The sequence below is a fragment of the Camelina sativa genome, chromosome 9 (genome assembly GCF_030686135.1).
Source record: "Camelina sativa cultivar CO46 ecotype springtype chromosome 9, ASM3068613v1".
NCBI lineage: Eukaryota > Viridiplantae > Streptophyta > Magnoliopsida > Brassicales > Brassicaceae > Camelina > Camelina sativa.
This window is the reverse complement of record NC_141888.1, coordinates 37,355,460-37,371,541: the sequence shown is the minus strand read 5'-3', so window position 1 is coordinate 37,371,541 and position 16,082 is coordinate 37,355,460. Positions and strand designations below refer to the sequence as shown.

Here is a 16,082-nt window from a genome sequence, read left to right as displayed (position 1 = left end):
TGCGATACTTAAAACTCATTTCCCATTCATTTTTTTTTTTCATTCTTGTCGCCATTTGAGCTTTCTTTCTTTATTTTAATAGCTTTGTCCATTTCTCAACAGTACTTGATGATCTTTTTCATTATTATTAGGTGTATCAATTACTACGTGTTTTAGCATGGTTTGTGGCCGTTTTATACCTATTAAATTATTATGTGTATATTAAAATTTTAGAGTTGGAGTTACAGTGATGAGCAGTATTTATAGAGTTTAGAGGAGACATAGGGTTTAATGTGAGATTAGAGATAATCTTATTGACCAAGCCAAAGATTTAAGAAATTAATATTGTGATATGCATGTATGATTTTGAAAATATATGGAATTAGATTTTAGAAACTAATATTGCGATTGTAATTATTTAGATATGGCGTCAAGATATATAGTTTTGCTTGATTTTAAGAAGGTTAATTATGAATTTAATGAAATATGTTATTAGATATGGTTGTTTGAGATTTGGGATGTTATATGGAGGTAACTTCGGAATTATATGATTAATATGGAATCGCTGGTTTTGTGCAGTATTAATGTCCCAACATAAAGATTTGGTAGGTACTTAATATGATTTATAGATTGGTAATCTACGCTAAATATATTTTTATTAGAATGTTACTACATTTTATACTTAAGACTTAATAGCCTTGATTGCATTAGAAAGATCCACAATTAAATGTCATTAAGTACTTACGCATGCTTCCAAGCAAAAAATCACCTATAAATATATTCCACATTCACCAACATGAACGAACATCTTCAAACATATATACACCTAAACATTAGAAGAATCATATCATTTCACACGCACCATGAAATCACACACATCAATGGATTCCAAACCAACTGGTTTAGCTGTTGCTATCTTCTTGCTCCTCTCCATCCAAATCCTTTGCCCAGCTGGTAAAAAGACTCCCTTTAATTAAACCGAACCGTGTGCTTCAATTTCAATTTCATTTCTCTTACATTTACTCGGTTTAATTCTGCTACAATCGATTTAAATCATAAACCGGATCGGTTAATCACAGGTAAACTAACTTTTTTTGTTTTTGTTTTTTTTTGTTTCTGCTCTCTTCTAGGTGTAGCAGGGGACATCACCGGAGTATGTTACGGCCGAAACGGCGACAACCTCCCGACGCCGGCAGATACGGTAGCTTTATACAAGACCAACAACATAGACGCAATCCGTATGTACGAGCCATTCGCCGACATGCTTGAAGCCCTCCGTGGCTCAGGTCTCTCGGTCATGTTTGGTCCACGAAACGAAGAAATCCAATCCTTAGCACAAGACCCAGCAGCCGCAACCAACTTCGTCTCCACCTGGATCATACCTTACATAAACGACGTCTCCATCAAATGGATCACGATCGGCAACGAAGTCTTCCCATCAGACATCGCTCCATTCGTACCCGCCGCTATCAGAAACGTAAACGCCGCGCTTACGAGTTCCGGCATCACGGGAATCTCCGTCACGACGGTTTTAGCGATGACCGCTTTGGCCAATACATATCCACCTTCAGCCACAACGTTCCTCCCTGACCTAACCGAGATCATGACTGAGATCTCATCGATACTCACTCAGACGAACTCGCCGCTCATGGCCAACGTGTACCCTTACTTCGCATACGCGTCGGATACTAACGACATCTGCCTAGATTACGCGAGTTTCAAATCCCAAACGCCTGTAGTGATCGACGGTGATATGCAGTACAACAACATGTTCGCAGCAATGGTCGACGGATTCAACGCGGCGTTGGAGAAGATTAACGCTGGAAACGTGGTGGTGATGGTGGCGGAAACTGGATGGCCGACGGAGGGAAATGAACCGCACACTAGCGTTGATAACGCCAAGGCCTACAATACGGGGATTATGACATGTGGGGGATCTGCGCGGATGAGGACGCCTCGCCGCCCGTATACGCCGGTTGACGTGTTTTTGTTTGCAATGTTCAGGGAGAATCAGAAGGATGGTCCGGTGGAGCAGAGCTTCGGAATCTTCTCACCTGATATGACTCCAGTCTACGACATCTTTTGTCATTATTAGACTTGTTTTTTTTCCGCTTATTTGTTAGTTTAAAATACTCTAGTGCATTTATTTTTTCCAATTATTTAATTTATTTATTCATTTACTTGCTGTAAGATGTTATGTGGTGATTAAGATCACTAAACTACAACATTAGAAAAAATAAAGTTAATCACCACACAGGGATTGCTTAAGAAACTCACCACACAGGTCACAAGGGTACCCCCGAGGCGGCCCAATGTTCATGTGATGACATTTTTTCTTCGAGATGTTTAATGAAGATTTGAAAGAAGGAGAAGTTGAAAAGAGCTTCTGATTCTTCACTCCTCATATATGGCTCCTCCTGTCTACACTATGTGGAATGTAAAAGTGCCACTAGCTAAGACAAGGTAGGCTAATTAATTAACTAAAAGAAGAAAAGATGTCCAAATGTTCTAGTTGGGTTATCATCTTATCAACTTATAACTGCAGAATTAGGTTTAACTGTTTAATCTATGAATTGTATATAGTAAAGAAAAAACAAAGTATCACCAAAAAAAAAAAAATTGAGGGAGAATCTTTATGAGGTATATAAAGAGAATATTATTTTGTCCCTCTTGACCCTATTCTAACAAACAACAAACAGAAAGAACGGGCTTACGGCCCAATTACAAAAACACAGTAAATGCGCGAGATATCCACATCGATACGAGATATTGGATGAGAAAAACGGTTGCGTCAAAATGACGACATGTAGGAATCTAACCGCAAGTTTAAAATCAAAAAGAAAAAAAAAAAAGTCTCTTGGCTTTGTTTGCGTACGTCAATTTGTAGAAGCAATCTCGCTTTTTTCCCTTATTCTCTCTACATCATCCTTCAAGCTCGGAGCTCTCTATCTCTCTCTCTATCCTCCGCCGGCGATCTCCTCCGCTTAATCTCACCGGTACTGTTTCCCCCGTCGTCTCCTCTTCCTCATCGTTAATTCTGTTAATCTTGTTGAATTTCGTCATTTCAGTTCTCGAAATTGTCTTTTCGCGTCTCTGATCTTTCAGTTTCGATTGAGAGAGAGAGATCTATATTAGATTATCGGATTAGGATTCCGTTCAATCGAGATCTCAGGTCTTTGTATTTGTGTGTTTCTATCATTTGTCTCGGATCTTAATATGTGGATCGATAAAATCTGTCTTGTCATTGATGGCGTTGCTTAAATTTGCATGAATTTTGGATTTATTTTACTAGAATTGCTACTCCAGATCTGACACTTTTCATTGTCTTTGCACTCTTTGCTTGTGATTTCCATTTGCCGATCCGGTTTAAGTTAATGTTCACTCCCCCCCTGTAACTATAGTGGTGTAGCTTTTATGCATGAGATTCGAATCCGTGGTCAATAGCCATTCAAGATCCTTGCTTCTGTTTTGGTTCTTGTATGAACCCCCCATAGTCAACTTGTGACGCTATTAGTGATGAGTCTTTGCTTGTTGGTTACTACTACATCGCATGGATCTTATTAATTTGAGTGTTTTTTTTTTTTTTTGTAGATTTCAGATGGGGAAAATCAAGAAAGTGAATCACAGTGCTCACATTGCTACTCCTTATCCATCACCATGTTGCAAGAAAGAATGGGCTGGCTCAACTTGCCCTGTATGTTTGGAGTCTCCACACAATGCGGTTCTTCTCCTCTGTTCTTCTTATCACAAAGGTTGCCGTCCTTACATGTGTGCAACAAGCACCCGTTTTGCCAACTGCCTTGACCAATACAGGAAATCGTACAGTAACGAAACCTCAGGACAACCAGAGCTTCTGTGTCCACTCTGTAGAGGTCAAGTGAAAGGTTGGACTGTTGTGAAAGATGCTCGGATGCATTTCAACTCCAAGAGAAGGACTTGTATGCAGGACAACTGTTCCTTTGTAGGAAACTTCAGGAAGCTCAAGAAACATATGAAGGAAAAACACCCACATGCTTGCCCGAGAGCCATTGATCCAGCTTTAGAAACCAAATGGAAGAGGCTTGAGAGGGAAAGAGACAGAAGGGATGTGATAAGCACGATCATGTCGTCGACCCCTGGTGCTGTTGTGTTGGGAGATTATGTGATAGAGCCGCATAACCGAGCTGTCTATGATGAAGAAGACGAAGAAGAAGATTACAGCTCAGATGATTCTCTGAGCAACGGGATCTTGGATCTAGATTCATCATGGCAAGGACAAAGCCATCACATTCGGTTTGTGGATCTGGAATCAAGCGACTTTGCATCCTCTTCCAGCTCCCCTGCTTCTCCTAGCCGTTCCCTTCGCCGTTTGCTCTTTCCAAGGAACCAGAGAGGCAGGCAATAGAGGTCGGTAAACTCTTAATTTAACCGAAGCAAATTCCACTGCATATTTCTCAAACTCTCTCCACGGTTACATTTGACTTAAAAAAAAATTGCAGGAGCAGTATAAAAAAAGGCTAACATGACTAGCCAATTTAGCCATACACAGGGAATTGAAAAAAAAACACGCAGTCGTCCCTTTCTTTTATTTATTTTCATGTAAATTATGTATTCTGTGTAATTGTATCATTGTTTCTGCATTGTTGTACTCTTTACTGAGGCATGATCTCTTATGCCTCATTTCAAATTTCTCTTCTTTTTTTTCTTTCTTTGTATTGATTTGATCATCATCATCTTCCTCAAGTTCTGGAAGAACAATAAAAAGTTATGTGAAAAGAAAAATCTCAATCAACTTTGGACAAAAGTTCGAATCATGATTCTTATTTTGTCTTCAGGAGTCTCTTCTACCTCGTAAGCATCCGCGTGATAAACCTCCAACCATATGTTTAAGTTTATTCTTCATTCAGAACACACACAAAACAAGAATTAATTAAGCAAACTTTAAATTAGAACTACGTAACTAGTTGCAAAAGAATAGAAAAGAAGAGTCGGAAGTACCCAAAGATCTGAATTGTGATTAGTTTTGCACCTTGCTTCTCCTTCTTCTTCATCTGGATCGAACTGGCGGTATCTCCACTTCCTATTTTTCCGGCGAAATGGTAGCCGGAACTTCCTAAACATTTTTCTTATCCACCTTTTCTTCTTCTGCCATTTTTATCAACACAACAAAACAAAAAGGTGAAATTGCTTAACATCCGAATTTAGCTGGTTTAAAACAGTTATTTACTTAACTATTACAAAGAACCTTTTGACATAATCTAATCTACCCAATATCATCATAGTCAACATCACTAATCAGAAGATGATTCAGACGCAACTGCTTTACTTGCTCTTTAGTCTTTGCGTTAAGTACAAATGCAACTCGAGACGACACTTAACATAAGTAATGGCCCATATCTAGCCCAGTTAAACTATAGAAAAAGCTCATTATGACAAATAAAAAAAAACCCAAACAAATATGAAAAAGAATGAGAGAAACGTTACCTTCGGGTTCGGCCGTTCAGGCTTGTTGTTGTCACTCTCTCCGTCGCCGGCAAGAATCCCCATTCTCAACTGCTGAATATGCGTTAATAGATTCGCTCTCCGATCATATCCACGTGTCATTCTGATCTCACGCCTCTCACCTTCATTTTTCTTACGTCTCCCTTGAAACGACGGGACGGTCGTCGTCGTTTGACGATCAACGTACACGGTGATGATCACACCATACATAACCCTGGGATTTGCATCTCTTATTTGCATTCTTTGTGATTTTTTGTTTTGTTTTTGGTTTTGAGTTGGCTTCTTGAAACTCAAATCTTGTTTTTTTTTCCTTCCTGTTAATTAGGAGAAGGTAAGCAAAACAAGCAAGAGAGGATCTCTTACTTAATCAGAATTACACGTGTCAACATCTCATCGGGCCTTTTCATTGTTAACTCTTAACTACTCTACAGTCAACCATCATAATGCTGACTTCCCCATTTACAACCATCAAAAATTGTATTATATAAACAGTAATAACCCACTAAGTAGTCACTAACATGGATCTAATGGGTCTAATGGGCCTGTGGGTTTATGATTTAGATCCTCAATTTGTTTGTTGCCAAACCAAATACACTTATGAAACAAAAATTATCTACTAATGTCTAATGACTAAATTTTTGATTCTTCTCTAGTTTAATGACTATACATATTTACAATGTAAAATAAAGAGCTTTGAAATTATATTAAAATTGCTGACAAGATTCTCACAATTATCCATTATAAAGAAGGAAATATAAAAATAAATTGACTAACACCAACAATGAACTCGAAAACTAATTGTATAAAAATAAATTGACCATGGACACTTTATGTATATAATAATATGCAAGGGTTAACTCCAATTATTTTCCATCAAAGTAAAAACACTAAAGAAACTAATACTAGTGCTTTAATTGATTAATTAAATAATAAAAATCATAATTAGTGTCTGTGTGGGCATCTTTCCACTTCACTTCACTGTCTTCAGGATTCACAATAACTTAAGCAAAAGATGTGTTGCAAATATAATAGTATAAAATCAGTGAACAGACACGAAAGGGAACATCTAGGGGAGGCTATATGCGTTAATATGACCCCTTGCTATTACGAAATTGTGAATGAATGTTTTATAAATCCAAGCTTTTCTCGGATCTGCTGATTTTCATGCAGAATTTATTGTTTTTTGACAATATTTTTATTTCTAAATGTTCCTTTGTGTTTACTTTTCTGAAAATGCCAGAACGCAGTTGTATTACCATTTTTATAGTTAATTAAGTCAAGTCAGGGCGGTGTACTTGACCGTTCAGTGGGTGATTTATAGGAGGAAAAAAAAAAACGGTTTATGTATATTCTCTTAACATTTTTATTTGCATTTCATTCGACTGTCTACTTTAAAAAGCTATTCTATGATTTTGTTAAAAAAAACTTGACATTTTTATTTGCATTTTCATTTTGTCTATGATTTTATTATATCATCCAACATATTTGATTGTATGTGGTGAGTATACCAGCTACATATTTACTATAACACATTATCCACATTGATTTAGTCGCCACATTCATTGATTTTATTTTATTTTAATTGAAAAAGACGATTTAAAAATACTAATATATAAAAGTATGTGGTTACTTCTTTTTAAAATGTGTGTCTAGACTGAACTTCACCAATCTTGGATCTTCCACTATAAGATGGGTTCTTAACTATAATTGTTGTTTTTTTTTTGTCTTATACTTTAATAATTTAAACTAAACTTATTAGTTTTGCCTTTTCTTTTCATGTGACACGATTACTGTATTGTATGAATATAATTCTTGTATTTGTACAGTATTAGGTTATTTAACTTAGTTTCAGTTGAAAAATAGTTCCAGGTATAATTCAACAGCATGTGTCCAACTTCCCAATTGTGTCATATCTTTATCTTTAAAATTAGAACTTTATATTTGACTATAAACAGTAAAAGTGTCCAATTATACCAAATAGGCAATATGGCAAATATCATATGGTTAAAAATATATAGCCGCATGTCTGTGGTGTCAAGTGGTTCATTATTTCGTTATATGAAATGAAAAGTGCTGCTTAAAGCGAAATTAAGAAGAAAAAAAAAACAACATTAGGAACAACAAGAGGGATTATAATTATGATTATCGGCCAGGATAATTGTGTTGGAATTGACGCTAAGTCAAATAAAACACCCATTTGGATATATTGTGGCTATTAATGATTGATAAAAATACCGTATTCGATACCACAAGAAAAAAAAAAAAATCAGTTATGTGTTCATTTGAAGATAATATATGTACATACTTAATTTCTCCTCAATTTACATTTTTATGTACGACGCGGGTTTTTCATATATTTCAAAATAAATATACACTAAAGTTTCTTTTTTTTTTTGGTCTTCAATACTACATTTTTATATAGTACGACATGGTTTATTTATTTATAGTATAATAGTACATGTACAATATAGATTATTGAAAAGAAAAATGAATAAATGTAAATGTAGTGAAAGTGGCTCAAAGGGTCACGAAAGGGTCGTCGTTGTTTCCCTAACCGCATCAAGCTCCCCCAGTTGCCTCCATTTCTTATTCAAAATATATACGGTACAATTTTCTTACTTTTGTCGGTAGTTATATACTTATATACTATAATTTTAAAATAGTAAAACATATACAAATACAGATTCCCGAATGAAAACATATGGGAGATTCAATGGTTCACCGTTTCATGATCGTGGAAAGTAAACTCTTTACTCGTAAAATATCCAATTTAGATTTTTTTTTGTTTAACCATTTAGAGATTACGTGTGCCAAATCTCCATATCATAGTTTTGGTGATCTGTCATTACTCATAAGTTCATAACTCTATATAAATGGATACAAGCTTATATATATATGTACTATGTTGGTCTTAATCTATATACTGCCGTCGTAATATGTTGGTCTTAAGCTATATATATATTGCCGTTGTCAAAAAGGAATGAGACTTGTATGTTGTCATTTTAGTTGAGTTATGGTGCAGACAAGTTAAATAAGGAAATTATCATGATACTTTGCATAATCTGATTATATCACACATAGATTAATTGTTTCTGATACATATACTTAACCGAAATGTAAATATACAGAAATTTTGTCTATTGATCAAATGGATTACAAAAATGATATATATTGTTTCGTTTTTAAAGAATATTAGAAACTTAACATTTGTGCTTAAATGACACACATGTTTATAAGAGACACACTTTTGCGCTTAAATGACACACACGTTTATAAAAGACACACGTTTGCGCTTAAATGACACACATGTTTATAAAAGACACACGTTTGCGCTTAAATGACACACGTTTATAAAAGACACACGTTTGCGCTTAAATGACACACATGTTTATAAGAGACACACGTTTACGCTTAAATAACACTCACGTTTATAAAAGACACACGTTTGCGCTTAAATGACACACATGTTTATAAGAGACACACGTTTGCGCTTAATTGACACACATATTTATAAGAGACACACGGGTTACCAAAAAAAAAAAAGTTTATAAGCGACACACGTTTGCGTTTAAATGACACATATATTTATAAAAACCAGATGTTTATGTTTAAATGACACATATGTGTATAAAAGACAATATAAAATTAGATTGTAGATGTAATTTTTTAAAAAAAAATAATTTTTCAATTAAACTTTAAAAAATTATTGAAAATTCTAATCATTATTTCTCTTTTTCACTGAAACCCACATAAACAATAAAAAGACTAATTAACTTTGAGAGAGTTACTGATCCTAAATTAATTAAAAAAATTACTACCCCGTATATAAACTTTGATACATAGATGAAAATTGTGTTAAGTCTACTAAACTGAATTTGATATTACTGCTGACAAATTAACTAAACTGACTTCTTATCATTAAGTTAAACGTTCACGTACTTGTTTATCACTAAAAATATATATATTTGTTCAATGCAAGATTAAACTATCTGAAAACTATTTTAAAAAATGTTATGGAATTACAACCTAACTATTTGATAAGATGTTTATAATAGTTTAACGATGGTATGAGAGGTTTCAAGAACCACCAAGAAATAATAGAGATGTTTACCAACAAATTTTTTTTTTTTAATGAAATTAAAAAATATCTAACCTAGATGAGGTTACAGTATTTTCAAGTTTTAATATATAGCATTTTGCCCATGACATTTTTTAATTAATAAAACTTAACTTCTCCATGTATCTAAGCAGTGCAAAGTTGATTATTACTAGTTTAGAAGCTTTAACCAAGATTGACTCTTGAATTTATTTTAATACACCGCATGTAAAGATAACTATACGCGGGTCCATATACGTTATTACACATGTATCATTTATAATTAATAATAATCTAATAACTGAAAATCAAATTTATCAAAAACCAAAAAAACCAAAAAAAAACAAGAAGAAGATTGAAAATCCAAACAAATGACAAAAATAATATTCCGACCCGTCGCTTTGTTTGGTTGCCCCGTTCGCGTACTTGCTTGGCCGTTGGTGTTTCCATGCGCCACTTACCCTACAAAGTCTTCTCTCTAACCTCCTTTTTATACCATAATCTCTGTTTAATATATACTCCAAATTACTTAATTGCGCTTTATCTTCTTAATCGTCATGTAATCCATAAAAATCTTCGAGATATTTACTTTCTCGACTTAATTATTACATTTTTTTCCTATATTAAACATGTCAACAATATGCTCACTATCATAATAGTATATGTTTTAGCTACCCACCGGATTCTCATGCCCTGTTTTCTTATTATTACACTGACGTCTAATTTGACGTTGATTTTTAGAAATTGAAGTCAATATAAACAAAATCTACCTGTGAATTTGCTGATTACTACACCTTTCTGTAAACGTGATGCAATTTAATCTTGAGTCATACATCTATGAATTCTTTTATTTTCATCTGTGATATTTTGCATTGATTAACAAACAAAACTTCAACCCAAATATCTTTATTTTATTGTAATCGCACCATTTAATATGGAGTATAACTAGGTAATATTGTTCTTGCTAGCTACATTCAACTTATGCATATTCCAGTAAGTAAAACCATTTTGTTGTAACATATTGATAAAAACAAAAAAACATAGTTGTGGTAAGATTGTAAAAATATTGAAAGTGTCTCCAAATCTTTATTTTCGCTGAATCCACACTTGACGATTGTAAGCGAATGTTCAATGCATGGCAGGCAATTAGACAAATATGAAGAATTTATCCATTTTATTTATTATTATTTTTTTTGTCAAAATTAATTTACCTTTATATATATCGTAAGTTAGCTAGAACATTTTACAGCAACAATTAGTAGCTAGAACTTAGCATTGGTATATATACAGCAGTCTATATATGTTTGTGGCTTCAAGGGGAAGGTTTATCTCAGCTTTTCATTTGTAAGGGAAAAGGTTTATCTTGCCCGTGGTTTACTCGACTGTTGTTCGTATCCTATTTATTAAAATTTGTAGCTTCAAGGTAAAGGCATGCATGTGTTTCTTCTTTTTTCAAGTGCAATATTTTTATTAATTTATCACATATAACTACTTCTTGGAAGTTTCATACATAACTCCAAATTAGGGTTTTTTGACTTTTCCAATTTCAATGTCGACTCCTATGAAATAATCATGCACAAAAGCCATGTCTAAATCATGCATATGAACTGTAGATAACCGGGCCATGACACAGTTTGCAGTCCATATATGGGTTTTTTTTTTCTAAATACTCTTTTGTCGTCACTATAGTGTACGCAAAAACAAAAAAACACTACGGTATATATATGTTCTTGTTTTTTTGGCCACAAACAATGCAGACACTATAATTATATGGAATTTTCAACAAAACTAATTAAGTTATCGACTTTAATTTTGTTAACTCAAATTAAAAGTTGATTTTCACGGTAAATTGTATTGATTGGTAGTAGAAATGTATAATTAATAACGTATAGTAAGATAACTAGCTAGCTAAATGATCATCAAGACTACTAAACAATATTCGACACTTATAACGAATGTCTTTCTTTAAAATCCTTTTATCAAAAAACATTCGACACGTAAAAAGTAAATTGGGATATTCACGGTGTCCTAGTGACATAATTTTATAGAAAACTGAATTTACGATAATCGACATGTACTCTAGCTTTGTTCATTCGCTTTAAGCATCAAATCAAAATTATATTTTCAATATGTGCATCATTCTTATTGCATATACAAGTGAAAACTGATTGAGTGAGGATGTTGTATCATAGATTCATAGTACCCTCCCATGAATACTGCCCACGGATCGAATCCAAGATCCGCATTTTGTTTTACATTTGTAGTTTACATTAATTTAAGAATACAAAACAACATCATACAATACAACTAGGCTACGAAATAAAAAAAAAATCTCCCGCCTTAAAGGCCAAAGCTTGGGGGATCTACGTCGGTAGGTCCCTCGGACTCAGCGACCACAGAAAGTCACATTTGTCAATTCCTCCTTCCTCTCTTCTTTTTTCAATTTTTTTTTTTTGTTATAAACATAATTTTTATTTACTACTATAATCTCTGTAACGCCCTATAAATACAACCCTATAACCCCTCATTTACTCAGAAACCAAAATTAATAATATCACAGCACAAAACCAAAGGAGAAAAAATAGATTCTCTCTCTCTTCTCACCGATTCAATAGCTTTACTACTACTACTACCATGGCGACCTCCGTCGATAACCGCCATTATCCCCGCATCAACACCACCGCCATGAACGGCGTCGTTCACGCTGCTTTCAAGCCTCCTCTCGTTCCTTCTCCTCCTCGCTCCTTCGACCGTCACCGTCATAACCAAAACCACTCTCTCGACGTCATCCTCACCGAAAAACTCGTCAAAGAAACCCAAGTCGTCGTAGACCGTTACGACGACTCCTCAAGCGACGACGAAGACGAGAGCCACAACCGTAACGTCCCTTACTACAAGGAGCTCGTTAAAAAATCCAACAGCGATTTAGAACCGTCGGTTTTGGATCCTAGAGACGAATCAACGGCTGATAGCTGGATCCAGCGTAACTCCTCCATGCTCCGTCTCACCGGAAAACATCCTTTCAACGCCGAAGCGCCTCTCCCTCGTCTTATGCACCATGGCTTCATCACTCCCGTCCCACTCCATTACGTCCGTAACCACGGCGCTGTTCCCAAAGCTAACTGGTCCGACTGGTCCATCGAGATCACCGGACTCGTCAAACGTCCCTTCAAGTTCACCATGGAAGAGCTCATCTCCGAGTTCCCCAGCCGTGAGTTCCCTGTAACGCTCGTCTGCGCCGGTAACCGCCGTAAGGAACAGAACATGGTGAAACAAACGATCGGGTTCAACTGGGGATCCGCTGGAGTATCCACTTCTCTTTGGAAAGGTGTTCCGTTAAGCGACATCCTCCGTCGTTGCGGCATCTATAGCCGGAGAGGCGGCGCGTTGAACGTCTGCTTCGAAGGAGCGGAGGATCTTCCCGGCGGTGGCGGATCCAAGTACGGGACGAGTATCAAGAAAGAGATGGCGATGGATCCTGCTAGAGATATTATATTGGCTTATATGCAAAACGGTGAGCTTTTGACACCGGATCATGGGTTTCCGGTTCGGGTTATCGTACCCGGTTTTATCGGTGGTCGGATGGTTAAATGGTTAAAACGTATCATCGTTACTCCTCAAGAATCTGATAGTTACTATCATTACAAAGACAATCGTGTCCTTCCTTCTCTCGTTGATGCTGAGCTCGCTAATGCTGAAGGTACAGTAACTCTTTTTTTTTTTTTACCCTCGTCTTCCTTTGTTAGTACTTTTTTATTCTTACAGTTATTAAATTTTTACTTCTTTTTTGTTACAGCTTGGTGGTATAAGCCTGAATATATAATCAACGAGCTTAACATAAACTCGGTGATTACAACACCTGGTCATGAAGAGATATTGCCGATTAATGCATTTACCACTCAGAGGCCTTACACGTTGAAAGGATACGCTTACTCTGGTAATTAAATATTTTTTATGTAATTAAAAATAATTGATTGATATGTAATTAAAGTCCTAATACTAATAAAAATGGTTTGGAAAATTCACAGGAGGAGGTAAGAAGGTAACGAGAGTTGAAGTGACTCTAGATGGAGGAGACACGTGGAGTGTGTGTGAGCTTGACCACCAAGAGAAACCAAACAAGTACGGCAAATTCTGGTGCTGGTGTTTCTGGTCACTTGACGTTGAGGTTCTTGATCTGCTAAGTGCCAAAGATGTTGCGGTTCGAGCTTGGGACGAGTCTTTCAACACCCAGCCTGACAAACTCATCTGGAACCTCATGGTAACCCTCTCCTCTCTTAATTTTTAATTATAGAATTAATTAGTCTACTTTGTTCTTTAGTAGTCTGATTTAAATACTTTAATCCTAATTTTTTTGTGTAAATTATTCGATTTTATATATTTTTATTCGTCCTACAAAGTTGGAGCTACTGATGATTTTTTCTTTTTTTGAACGTGTTACCTACCAATACCATCTTCGCTTTTCAGAATTTTTTTAATAGAGCACTAATCAACATGGAAACCAAGACCAGTTCTTTAATTGTCTCTGTTGTACAGTTCATTTTAGTGGTTAAGTATTATAATCTCCCTTCATGCGGGCAATTATATTAAACTTAGAAAAGTCTAAGCCTAGGGTCTCCAGCTACAATAACTATATGATATAATAAGACACTGTATTATGATGTTTGACTAAAGCAATAACGAAGTTGACTTGTGTTAAAACAGGGGATGATGAACAACTGCTGGTTCAGGATTAAAACCAACGTGTGCAAGCCTCACAGAGGAGAGATAGGGATAGTTTTCGAACACCCGACCCGACCCGGAAACCAGTCGGGTGGGTGGATGGCAAAGGAGCGTCAGCTTGAGATCTCCTCTGAATCAAACCAAACTTTGAAGAAATCTGTTTCGTCTCCTTTCATGAACACTGCCTCGAAGATGTACTCAATGTCCGAAGTTAGAAAACACAACACTGTTGAATCTGCATGGATCATCGTCCACGGTCACATCTACGACTGTACACGTTTCTTGAATGATCATCCAGGAGGCACAGATTCTATCCTCATTAACGCAGGTACTGATTGCACCGAAGAGTTCGAAGCCATTCACTCCGACAAAGCCAAGAAGCTTTTAGAGGATTACCGTATCGGTGAACTCATCACAACTGGTTACGACTCTTCCCCTAACGTCTCAGTCCACGGTGGCTCAAACTTAGCTTCTTTGTTAGCTCCTATCAAAGAGGTGGCTGCTACAAAGAACATAGCTTTGGTCAACCCACGTGAGAAAATCCCTGTTAAGCTCATCGAGAAGACTTCGATTTCTCACGATGTTCGTAAGTTCCGATTCGCATTACCTTCCGAAGATCAGCAGCTTGGTCTACCCGTGGGGAAGCACGTTTTCGTATGCGCCAACATAAACGACAAACTCTGTCTCCGAGCCTATACTCCGACCAGCGCCATCGATGCCGTTGGTCATATCGACCTAGTCGTCAAAGTTTACTTCAAAGACGTCCATCCAAGGTTCCCCAATGGAGGACTCATGTCACAACACTTAGACTCCTTACCAATAGGGTCAATGATAGACATCAAAGGTCCACTAGGACACATTGAGTACAAAGGCAAAGGCAACTTCATGGTCAGCGGCAAACCCAAGTTTGCCAAGAAACTAGCAATGCTTGCCGGAGGAACAGGCATAACTCCAATCTACCAAATCATTCAGTCGATACTGAGTGATCCAGAGGACGAAACCGAGATGTATGTGGTTTACGCAAACCGAACCGAGGATGACATTCTTGTGAGGGAAGAGCTAGAAGGATGGGCTAGTAAGCATAAGGAGAGGCTAAAGATTTGGTACGTGGTCGAAATTGCAAAGGAAGGTTGGAACTACAGTACTGGGTTTATAACCGAAGCTGTGCTTAGAGAACATATCCCCGAAGGTTTAGAAGGCGAATCTCTCGCACTCGCGTGTGGACCACCGCCTATGATTCAGTTCGCGTTGCAGCCAAATCTAGAGAAGATGGGTTACAACATTAAGGAGGATCTCTTGATCTTCTAGATCTACTCAAATTTATATGTATTGGAAATTCGAAAGTCAATGACAAGTATCGGTTATGTAAATACATGCTTATTTGGGTAAGAGTTTGTGTTCGAAATGTATATTGTATAAATTGTGTTTATAGTCTATGTTGTTGTTGATGATGATGATGATAAATGATGAAAGCATGTTAATTCAAACTTTTCTCGTCTTGTTTTGGTCAATGTTAGATATCTTTATCGTTAATTTGAGTTATTATGCTTCCACAATAATCTAGTCGTCTAATAAGTTTGTTATTGTTCACATCAAGTGTGCTATTCATTTAATCACGCCTGGTAAACGTTTTGTCGTTTTAAGACAACTAGTTTGAAGTTGGTTAATAGTTATACCACTTGTGGCCGTGTTGCTTTCAATCATCATTCGTCAGTGACTACAAAAAAAAAAACAGACAAACATACAAAATAATAAAAACATGTTTAATGCAAACTTATTCGATACAGAAATGAAAAAATATCTA

General features: G+C 36.1%; 3 protein-coding genes and 1 non-coding gene across 4 annotated transcripts; 3 read left to right on the top strand and 1 right to left on the bottom strand.

The window, feature by feature from the left end:
- The first annotated feature begins 779 nt into the window (after window positions 1-779).
- Window positions 780-2,231, top strand: LOC104715873 (putative glucan endo-1,3-beta-glucosidase GVI). The gene is made up of 2 exons (XM_010433242.3): window positions 780-933; window positions 1,110-2,231. Exons 1-2 carry the CDS (start codon window positions 843-845, stop codon window positions 2,072-2,074), a joined length of 1,056 nt encoding a protein of 351 aa, XP_010431544.2. The 5' UTR covers window positions 780-842; the 3' UTR covers window positions 2,075-2,231.
- Window positions 2,232-2,835: 604 nt separating this feature from the next.
- LOC104713455 (uncharacterized) lies at window positions 2,836-4,598 on the top strand. Its single transcript, XR_015566788.1, has 2 exons — window positions 2,836-2,975; window positions 3,571-4,598. It is a non-coding gene; the product is annotated as an uncharacterized LOC104713455 (transcript).
- Window positions 4,468-5,937, bottom strand: LOC104713454 (uncharacterized). Its single transcript, XM_010430560.2, has 3 exons — window positions 5,443-5,937; window positions 4,957-5,103; window positions 4,468-4,855 (listed from the first exon to the last, which is right to left on the bottom strand). Exons 1-3 carry the CDS (start codon window positions 5,698-5,700, stop codon window positions 4,790-4,792), a joined length of 471 nt encoding a protein of 156 aa, XP_010428862.1. The 5' UTR covers window positions 5,701-5,937; the 3' UTR covers window positions 4,468-4,789.
- A 5,924-nt stretch (window positions 5,938-11,861) lies between these two features.
- LOC104713453 (nitrate reductase [NADH] 1) lies at window positions 11,862-15,765 on the top strand. The gene is made up of 4 exons (XM_010430559.3): window positions 11,862-13,256; window positions 13,353-13,493; window positions 13,585-13,817; window positions 14,261-15,765. Exons 1-4 carry the CDS (start codon window positions 12,191-12,193, stop codon window positions 15,584-15,586), a joined length of 2,766 nt encoding a protein of 921 aa, XP_010428861.1. The 5' UTR covers window positions 11,862-12,190; the 3' UTR covers window positions 15,587-15,765.
- Window positions 15,766-16,082: the final 317 nt, after the last annotated feature.

Excerpts from the sequence above, each read along its gene's own strand:
- LOC104715873 (XM_010433242.3), top strand. The coding sequence starts at position 843 with ATGAAATCACACACATCAATGGATTCCAAACCAACTGGTTTAGCTGTT. Across the intron at positions 934-1,109 it reads CCAAATCCTTTGCCCAGCTG|GTGTAGCAGGGGACATCACC; the intron begins GTAAAAAGACTC and ends GCTCTCTTCTAG.
- LOC104713454 (XM_010430560.2), bottom strand. The coding sequence starts at position 5,700 with ATGCAAATAAGAGATGCAAATCCCAGGGTTATGTATGGTGTGATCATC. Across the intron at positions 5,104-5,442 it reads CTGAACGGCCGAACCCGAAG|AAGAAGAAAAGGTGGATAAG; the intron begins GTAACGTTTCTC and ends TAAAAATGGCAG. Across the intron at positions 4,856-4,956 it reads ATCACAATTCAGATCTTTGG|AATAAACTTAAACATATGGT; the intron begins GTACTTCCGACT and ends TTCTGAATGAAG.
- LOC104713453 (XM_010430559.3), top strand. The coding sequence starts at position 12,191 with ATGGCGACCTCCGTCGATAACCGCCATTATCCCCGCATCAACACCACC. Across the intron at positions 13,494-13,584 it reads GAAAGGATACGCTTACTCTG|GAGGAGGTAAGAAGGTAACG; the intron begins GTAATTAAATAT and ends GAAAATTCACAG. Across the intron at positions 13,818-14,260 it reads AACTCATCTGGAACCTCATG|GGGATGATGAACAACTGCTG; the intron begins GTAACCCTCTCC and ends GTGTTAAAACAG.